The sequence below is a fragment of the Ctenocephalides felis genome, unplaced genomic scaffold, assembly GCF_003426905.1.
Source record: "Ctenocephalides felis isolate EL2017-DRISC unplaced genomic scaffold, ASM342690v1 CF-g0.4_SCAFFOLD_03570, whole genome shotgun sequence".
Classification (NCBI taxonomy): Eukaryota; Metazoa; Arthropoda; class Insecta; order Siphonaptera; family Pulicidae; genus Ctenocephalides; species Ctenocephalides felis.
Genome location: NW_020539724.1, coordinates 22,746,521 through 22,756,693, shown reverse-complemented (window position 1 = coordinate 22,756,693; position 10,173 = coordinate 22,746,521). Strand labels below are relative to the sequence as shown.

The following is a 10,173-nucleotide window of genomic DNA, read 5'->3' as shown; positions in this document are numbered from 1 at the left end:
ATTATTTAGAAAATCATTATTTATCACATGGGCAGTTATACGTTACCTGTTCACGAGTTGAAAAACCATCCGCTTTGTTTGTGTTAACGTCAGACCAAAAAACAAAAAATGTGGTTCACCAAAGACCACTTCCATGAAACGGATAATTTGCGGATTTACTTTTATTCACTTAGAGAAGTTCAACTAAAAAACACTTCATTTTTGTAATCGAAATAAATTCATTCCTGTTGTGCAATAAAAAAAATTTCTTTTCAAATATAAAACAAACAAAAAAAATTTTCATCTTTCTCACGAAACCATCTGGTGGCGAAACGGAGTTCGTCGGGTTTGCTAGTATATATATATTATATATATATATATAACATATGAATTAAAATAAGAATTATAATTAAAATAAGACGATTATTTATATAAAATAATATTTAAGCAAAAAACTTCACGAAATCAAATAATAATGACGATGATGTATAAAGATTGACGGTCATAAAGTAATGTAAAGATGAAAAACAAAAAATTATATCTAACTAAATCAACTTCAAATATTAAAATGAAGAAATGAGTAATCAATTATTAATATAGTCTTCCTTCTGGAGTAAATAAATTTTTAAATATTTTTTACGTGATTATATAATTTGTTTAAAGAAATCGTTTAGATATCTAATGCGTGGCATTTATACAGAAAGATAAAATTTTGAATATAAGATATGTACTGGTATAATTTAATACTTACAAAGGAGGTTGCAGGGTTGTATATAAACAACTATTTGGATGAATATGTAATTCAAAATCACCACGTACAGTTCTGTAATTCCCAGAATAATGCAAGTAAGCTGCATTAGGAAATAATCCGTATACAATGCACCTTATCAAAGCCTCAATGTTTTTCCCACAACTTTCAATTTTCATACCAAACTTGTTTGTCAAAAATTTCTTCAACTGGCCTTTGATTTCTTTGGCTCTCTTTAAACTCTTATAGTTTAGATAATATTTATTACAAAAATCTTTGCTGGAGTTGTGGTCAATGAAAGCTGTGAATACATTGAGTAATGTTATCAAATCGCCTTCCTCAACTTCGAAATTTCTGCGGGCTATCCGAGCTTTGATTGCACCTTGACCAGATGTAGGTCGAATGAACACATTTTGTACTTGGAGCATGCAAATTATCGAAAGTATTTCATCGGTGCATCCCATGTGATCTAAAATAAAAATGGAACTGTATCAACTAAAATGATTCAATATAAAATAAAAAAAAAAATGATTAAAGATATATTAAACTAGTTGGTATTGGTATTTTCCTTGAGACATTTTACATGAACTTTTCAATATGTGTAATCTTAACAATAAAACTTAATCAATAAAAAATAAATTAATTTATGAGTGTTTAAAAGTATTCCGAGTGGATTAAGTACACATAATTGAAAACAAACGAATGTTTTAACTGGGAGATATTTTCTAAAAGCAAATTTTCAAAAATAAATTTTTATAATTAACCAGTTTCCGTAGGACTTTAATGGTTTAGTATGTCAATTAAGACCAAGTACTCTATCGTTATACTAAGTAAATCGTGTAATTTTATTTTTGTAGTATTTTTACTACTTGTATTTTTACTACTTTGTAACAAGTATTTTTACTACTTGTCGTAAGGCCGTAATATTTCAGTAAGTCGCCAAAGAAGTTCCATAAAAATCGGCTTAAATTTTTTTTCAACAGTTAGTTACAAGAAAATGGTTCGGTACATTTTCACCTAAAACTAATCAGCATCATTCCCAACTAATATCTTTCGAACAGTTCGATTTTTAACTTCCCGTAGGGCAAGTTATTGTAATCGACCAAAAATCGAAATTGAAAATTTTTGAATTTCTCGACGTTTGAAGGTTTCTGAACATTTTGCATACCTCAGAAAAAATTGATGTGTGTGTTTTGTGTGTCCGCATTTTTTCGTTCACGTTTTCGGGCGCACGGATCAACCGATTTGAATGGTGCTGATTATTTTTTGGCCAGGTCCAGCAGTTACGGAGATAAAGAGCAAAGAGTGCAGAAAATAGAAATCGAGTTTTTGAGAGAACGAAGCATCCGATTTGAATGATCTTAAAAGTATTTAATTAGTAATGATTGGGGGAAGAGGTTATTAGTTTTTGGCAAAGGCAGGCCCAGCCATTTCGAAGATACAGAGCTAAATGTGCAAAAATGGCAGTTTTTGAGAGAACTAAGCATCCGATTTAAATGATTCGAAAAACTTTCTGCTTGTTTTACCAAAATAATTGATTGGGGTATATTTTTTATATCGAAAATAATTCTGATTTTATTCTTAATTCTGACTAAAGTTCTAATATAATTTAACAAATAATTTCCATTTTGCAATTCAGTTTATATATTTCTTATAAATATTAGACAATGTTATAATATTTATGATAATCTATTTGCAAACACTCAATATTCCTCGAACATTTCTTTACGGTACGGGAAGTTCCAGCAATTTGCCTTAAGGCACGATGCCATACACCCCACTAGTTTAAAATCAATTCGGTAGTATGAGCTTAAATGTGGACGAAAAGTTTAACACTTTTTTCCAAATTACAAAGAAACGGCTTGGCATATCGTCACACAAAACTGATAAACAATAGTCCTAATTGAGATACATCAGATGGCCTTTAAATTTCTGAAATCGGTTAACGATTCCTAACCAATACCTTTCGAACAGCTTTTGAATTTTCAAAATTGATTCAGAATTGTGGGCTAAAACGTGGAAGATTTTTTTTCTTTTTTCTGCAATTTACAAAGAAATGGCTTGGTTGATCGTCGCGCAAAATTGATAAACGCTAGTGCTCATCGAGATACATCGAATGGCAAAAAATCCAAATTTGGTCTCATTCGATTCAGAATGGCTTGAAACATGGAGAAAACATGCATAAAATTAGTGAATCGGATTTTTCCATAAAAAAACATAAATTTCTCCGTCGGGAAGTTAATAAAATCTTTTATTTACAAGCATTTAGCAAGGATGTAACCAATGCATAAAACAGTATATTAGTACAGTAGAAGTCCATTAGTCCGGCACCCAACAGTCCGGCATCGATTCGGAAAATTTTAGTTTAGCTGAAGGTTTAGAAGTTTTTGGGGTAGCTCGAGATCATTCGGAAGGGGTCGGTTTTGTTCGTTCAGTATTAACTGTCGCAAGTTCCGTTAATTAATCACGAGGCATTATTTATTGAAGTATACCTTTCCTTTATCAATCACAAGACGTCTTTGCTATTTTCTTAACGTTTTTGTGTCTTTTTATTGAAGTACATTGTGAAACTGTTTATAAAAAGGTATTTTCTTTGTGACTTGCAGTAAACATGTTTTCAAGTACTGAGTCTACAAGTTCGAAAAGAGAGAAACGAAAACATATAACACTGACGCTCAACCAGAAGCTAGAAATCATCGAACGATTGGAAAAAGGTGAGAGTAGAAAGTCTTTATCGAATGAGTTTAATGTTGGCTCATCAACTATTTATGACATCAAAACAAAAAAAGATGAACTGATCAAGTTTGCTACTCAGTCGGTAACAACAGAAGCATTAGCTTCTAGACAAACATTAAAAAAACCAAAACTAGAACAGCTAGATAGTGAATTGTATAAATGGTTTAGTGCAGTACGTTCAGAAGGACAGTCAGTAACCGGGCCAATGATTGTTGAAAAGGCAAAAGAAATTGGCCAAAATTTAGGAGTTGTTAAAAATGAATGTAATTATTCTCATGGTTGGCTCAGAAACTTTAAGTTTCGACATGGTATTCGAAAACTTGATATAGCTGGAGAAATACTTTCAGCAAACCCAACCTCTATGAATGAATACAAAGACGAGTTTGAGAAATCTGTGGCTCTTTCCAAAGAATTAGATGTCGCTAGAGGTGCTGATAATAAATTGAAAAAACTGCCCAAACTTGAGGTGGAAGAGCGGCTTCTAATCGAGAATGAACCTATAGTGCAATTAATAACTGATGAGGACATTATGAACATTGTGGCAAAACCTGAGCCTACTCAAAAACTTGAAGAAAGGCATTCAGTTTCCAAAACGGAAGAAAATGAAAAAATCAGTTGGGAAGAAGCTGCAGAATCACTCAATAAGTTTATCTGTTTTGCTGAGGCCAGTACAAGTTACAGTGCTTCAGAAATTATTGAATTTCATATTATTAGAAATAAGTTTCATGATAAACACCAAAAATCAAGAAATCAAGAAGACATTCGTGACTTTTTTAAATCTGAATAATATATGTTTTACATACATAACTTTGTTCATCATATGAAATGTAGAAGAAAAATGTTTTTAAATTTGCATACTGTATTTGTATAATATGTTAAATATTTACGTAATAAATGTAAAATACACTTTGTTGTTTGTAGTTTAATTATTAAACTACTATTAGTTTATCTAATTTTTTATAATTACCACCCGATAGTCCGGAATTTTAAATAGTTCTGCACAGCAAAACGGATAGGTCTGGAGGCTATTGGACTAATGGACTTTTACTGTACATAAACTCGATATAATGATCACCTTGTTCAAATTTATGTTTGTATTTTTTCTTTTTTTCCTTTGAATTTATATTACAACTATCAATTAGCATCAGAGTAGTAAAAAAATAGCAAATATTAGTTGCATTATACAACAAGATATTAAAAAAGAAACTATGAACTGTATAGCGACATTTAACAAAAATTAATCAGATAACGAAATGCAAGACAATGTTTTGCAAGATGTATGTTTTGAAAAAAAAATGTAACTAATAACTGCCAAGTAATTGCACTGTATATATATATATATATATATATATATATATACATACAGTGCAATTATATATGAAATATTTAAGTAAGTCTGAGTTTGAATATTTTGAGAAAACGTAGAAAAAAATATATATTCTACTGGTTATTGTAAAAACAATCTATAGTTCGATTGATTATTACGTAAAGTTATCGAATAATTTTTGATATTTTAAAATACTTAGTCCAAAAAGATATCCATTTTTTCACAAATCGTGTGATCGACTGAACGACGACTATATTTCCCAACTAATATTGGTTAGAAATACAAAAACCGGATTGAAAAATGTAACAGAGGTCAAGTATCTATGGGTCAAGTATTTGAATCTGAATATGTTAGAATTTAAAACTAACAACATAAAATTTTAACAATCTAAAAGTTTGATACTATAAATATACAGTAGAAACTTTATTAACCGGACTAATCGTTGTCGATGGGCATTCGGATAATCAAATGTATGAAGAATTACATTGTGTATTTATTAAAAATAACACATACATACATAGATATCAACAAAAGTCAATGTTTATTAAAAAATTAACACTTCCTTATATAATTTGGAATATCACCACGAATCACCAAGGTGGAGGCGGAGTCCAAAAATCCCTAAAAAATCGATCACGTGATTAATGAACGCCCTCTAAATTGGTCGCGGTTGGTAATCTGAATAATAGCGAATCCGTATAACTGAGGTTCGGATAAACAAAGTTCTATTGTATTTATATTTTATATTTATAAAAGTATGTAAAATTTACCAGATTGCAACAGAATCCTCGCCAACATTGGTTCTATGGACATCTCAGCCATTTTATAACCAATATTCTCCGTCAGTTCGCCATCTTCTTTAAGAGCTCCCAAAGCAAATAATAACTCCAGGGCGCTTATCAAATTTTTCGAAGGGGGCGGAGAAGGGTAATCAAATCTCAAAACGTTGTCGACTCCCAAAGCCTTCAGTTGCAAGACGGTCGTTCCTAGATCGGAACGTTGCATTTCTGGCGAAATATTTTCGGGAAGTTTATTCCATGCTTCTTCTGTGTATAATCTGTTTACAGTAAAAAAGAAAATAGTAAAAATAGTAGAATACCAAGTTTTAAAATTTATATCGTATGATTCAAAATACATTTTTCTTTTGTTAACGGTGTGAAGAATTGATTAATGGTTGAGGAAAGCAGAATGTAGAGGATTCAAAATTATGATAAATGCTATTTTTTGCACCAATTTCAAATTTTTAAAATATTTTCAAAACATCTATTTTTTAAAATAAAAAAAAGTTAAAAAAAATTATAGTACGGAAAGTTCCAGCAATTTGCCTTAACACACAATGCCATGCACCACTACTTGATTTTTTTTTATAACGCACGTAAACAAATGTTATATAATGTTTGTTAGAGTTTCAAACTATAAGAATCGCGAAAACTGGTATATATACGTGTATTAACCAGCGCTCATCCAACAGCCATGAAAAGTATATTCGTCAATTACAGTAAGTTACTTCTTTGGTTAAAATAACCATATACTTAGTACATATGTTAAAACTGGATAAATTCAATTAAATATTATGCATAAAAGAGCAACAATTCAAATGATTGCTGTGAAGTATATAGGCCTACAAAAATAGTTTAATATAAAAAATCATGAATGTTTAATTACTTCTCTTAGTAGTCCATGCAAAGGGTGTGCAACCTTTTTTAACTCACGGGCCGATTTAAATCTTGAAATTTCGAGGCATACATGTTAATAAGTTACATATCGTTATGTACTGATAGGCATAATAATATAAAAATACAAAATTAAATAAAGCAGATATTTCATACATAATATATCAAAACTATAGAATATGGCATCCTGTGTATCGTACTGATCACCGTTGACGCGCGCACTCTTAAATAAATACAATTTTACTACAAGAATCGGAAAGGTATAAAAAAATAAATTACATTAATACAATTACATGTACTAAAGTTAGTTAAGTTAATAATTCCCCAAAAAAGTACAAGTACTATAAGTTTGTTCGAATGATATCAATTAGAATTCGCATTGACTTTCGAGGCATTCTAGTGCAAAGCATGAATTTTGTTTTCGAAATAAGCAGTTAATATGTTATCTAATTAATTAAATATCAATTCTTATTATAAATATGTATATTATTTTCATGTTTCGTGAAGTTCATACAAACTCGCTTTAAGGTAAAACGCCACTAACAACTTACTTATTTCATAAGATAGCTTCAAAATATTCCAAACATCTTAAAATTTGGGATTTTTTCTCAAAAATTGCGACTTAAATAGCCAATGGTCAATGGTTTATACACATGGCAAATACACAAAATTCTGCCACTTCTCCATGACGAGTATACTCGTCAATAACAGTTAACATCATAGTACCCCGAACATTCAGAATTATTTATTTGTAGGAAATAGAATGGAAATTTAATATTTCATACTTAAAATTGTAAAAAAAGACATGTATTTTATAAAATAAGAGCAAAAAGCTATATACATTCTCTGGAAAGACCATTTACAATTTTGACACACCTCATGCATACAAACTACTATTTAATTATATTGATTAAAATTCTTTTTTTTTTAAACGGGACACGGCCTCAATTTTCAGAACAAGTAAACAAGATTTTTAAAAAAAAATAGAAATATAGCAATAAATAATTAGCTATTTATTATGTACGTTTGGAAACTCTATGCATATCATCATTCAGCATTTTCAACAAATTCTGATATGGTCTATAAAGTTGAAAAAAAGACGTTGACTGAGAATATTCTTGACTGGAGTAATAATCAAAATAATCCAACTACTCTTCATAATTTTTAGGGATGAATTCCTTATAAAATACTATATATTTTCTGGGACACAAAAGGATCAAGTAATCAAGTAATTAATTCATCCCTACAAATACCAGAGCTTGTTAAACATGCTGAATGATATTACACATATAGTGTCGCAACGATCATGATAAATAGTTAATTATTCATTGCTTTTTATTTTGACTATCAGGCTGTAAATAATAAACAATTAATATGTATATATATATATATATATATATAATATTTTAAGCATACCAATAATAATACATATATAGTGAGCATAACTATATCACATTTTATTTAAAGATTTTAAGTTTTTCTTTCCGAAACTATAGTAACAATAAAACAAATACTTCAATAAATAAAGTTCAATAAAACATCAAATTCTTTCTTATATTTACTCTTTATCATATCATTCTCAGCCTTATCTTTTGGTGTAGTACTATAGTTTATCTGAACAAATCCTACCAACGACCATCATAATCAAATTATTACAATACATATGTACAATATATAGTCATTATTCAATTTACTTATACGTATACATATATATATATATATATATATATATATATATATATATATATAGTTTGGAATTAGTTATTTAAGATTATTTAGAGCACCTCTGACTTTACTCAATACATCTCTCATATTGTCATATTTGCCAAGAGCATCGGGCAAATTTTCAAAATTGATTACATCAGACATTTCTTTTGAAAAACTTTCAGCAATAGGTATTTTAGAAAATTGAGAGTAATTAATTATAGGCGTTTGATGAGATGTCCTTTTAATGTTTTCAACATAAAGCTTTTTCTTTTCTTCATTCTGTTGAGTATCCACATTATCAGGTTCAAGATCATTTTTAACATTATTAGCTTCATTTAAATCTTTTTTTACATGTTCATCAGTTTGTACTACATCAGTGGTATTTCCAATTTCACTTAAGGTATTAGTAGATTCATTTTCTGTTTTCTTTTCGTCTTTAACTTCCTTTATGTCATCAATTTTAAATTTATTATCAGTATTTTTCTCAGCTTCATGTGTGGAATCCAGTTGAGCATCCTTACTTTTAATAGAATTATCTTTATTACTTTCTACAAAACTGTCATCCCGCAATGATTCATATGATAGTGATGCAGAAAAACCATTTAGTTCTTGTAAAAGTAATCTCTTTTCATTCTCTAACTCTGTTAATGAAGGTGAACATGGCCTATTAAGCTCACATCTCTCGATGGCAGGTGACTGTGTCCTTTCTCCAGATGTACAAGCAGGTTTAGGAGTTGAAGATAATAAAGAATGAGAAAATGCATTCTGATCGTGGTCCTTTGTTGGTGAAGGTTCATCAGTGGCAATGTCCATATCATCGATATTTTTATTTGTTGGAAGTTCTGGAGAGTTCATTTTGCTTCTTTCTGCATCATCAGCAATTCTTTTTATCATCGAATCCTTGTCTAACAATGGGTTAAAAGGAGGCACTCCATAACATTTGCTTTCATCTAAAGTACCAGTTTCTGGTTTAGTATTGAAACCCGGGTATGTTATAAGCTTTTTTACATCATATTTACAATCTTGCCCATTTACTACAAGTTCACCGTCTTCAGAATTGGATTTTTGGTACATCTTGACCTGGGCATCGATTAAACTCAATCCACTATGCTTGATTTTGTGATCCTCCAACCAACCTGGAGGATAACCAAAAACTCGCATTTTATAAACATGCATCGGAATTTGTTTAGGTCCCAAGCCTAATGCACCTCGTAACTCATTAGATATGCATCCTACTTGGAAGTGGCCATATTGTTGTTCATCTTCTAGATCTAGATGATATCTTGTTGTTGTTTGTAATTTTTTACGGTTATTTAAAATTGCTTCATGATCTCTTGGTTTCGTGCAATCGCGCAAGCTGTGACTTCCTTGGCAATTAAAACAAATTCCTGTAGGAGCGCAATCATTAGTTTCATCAGTCACATTCAAACTCAGCTGCTTTGGAACAACTTCATCAATTTTTTGTCTATATGACGGCACAATGTCTAAATTCTCGGCAGGTTTTGCATCAACAATAAACATGTCTTCATTATTAAGTTCTTTAGACATGTTTTTTACAGAATAAAATACTATTATAAAACACAAATAGTTAACACAAAATTTTTCTTTAAAAATTTGACAGCTTATAATAAAAACAACACGCACGCTTAGTATGAAGTAGTATGAAGTTGACGTTCTACGCCGCCATTGCACTTCGACTAGTGCTGCCCATTGTGCATGGCATAGATCGAAGTATGTATTCGAAATAGATCGAAAACACATTTCAAAAAACTACCGTTATACGCGTGCACAATATTGGAATATTTATATATTCAATTTAATATATTCAATGTTCAATTTTATACTTGTTTATCTATGGGTGGCATCGTGCCTTAAGGCAAATTGCTGGAACTTCCCGTACCGTAACGAAATGTTCGAGGAATATTGAATGTTTTCAAATAGATTATTATAAATATTGTAACTATGTCTAATATTTATAAGAATTATATAAACTGATTTGCAGA

General features: G+C 30.1%; 1 protein-coding gene across 1 annotated transcript; it reads right to left on the bottom strand.

The window, feature by feature from the left end:
* Positions 1 to 5,633: 5,633 nt before the first annotated feature.
* LOC113382932 (zinc finger CCHC domain-containing protein 8 homolog) lies at positions 5,634 to 9,802 on the bottom strand. Its single transcript, XM_026621185.1, has 2 exons — positions 8,248 to 9,802; positions 5,634 to 5,847 (listed from the first exon to the last, which is right to left on the bottom strand). Exons 1-2 carry the CDS (start codon positions 9,716 to 9,718, stop codon positions 5,777 to 5,779), a joined length of 1,542 nt encoding a protein of 513 aa, XP_026476970.1. The 5' UTR covers positions 9,719 to 9,802; the 3' UTR covers positions 5,634 to 5,776.
* Between the last annotated feature and the right edge of the window lie 371 nt (positions 9,803 to 10,173).

Coding starts and splice junctions, on each gene's coding strand:
- LOC113382932 (XM_026621185.1), bottom strand. CDS start 9,718: ATGTCTAAAGAACTTAATAATGAAGACATGTTTATTGTTGATGCAAAA. Junction 5,848..8,247: donor TGTATTGAGTAAAGTCAGAG/GTGCTCTAAATA, acceptor TACTGTAAACAG/ATTATACACAGAAGAAGCAT.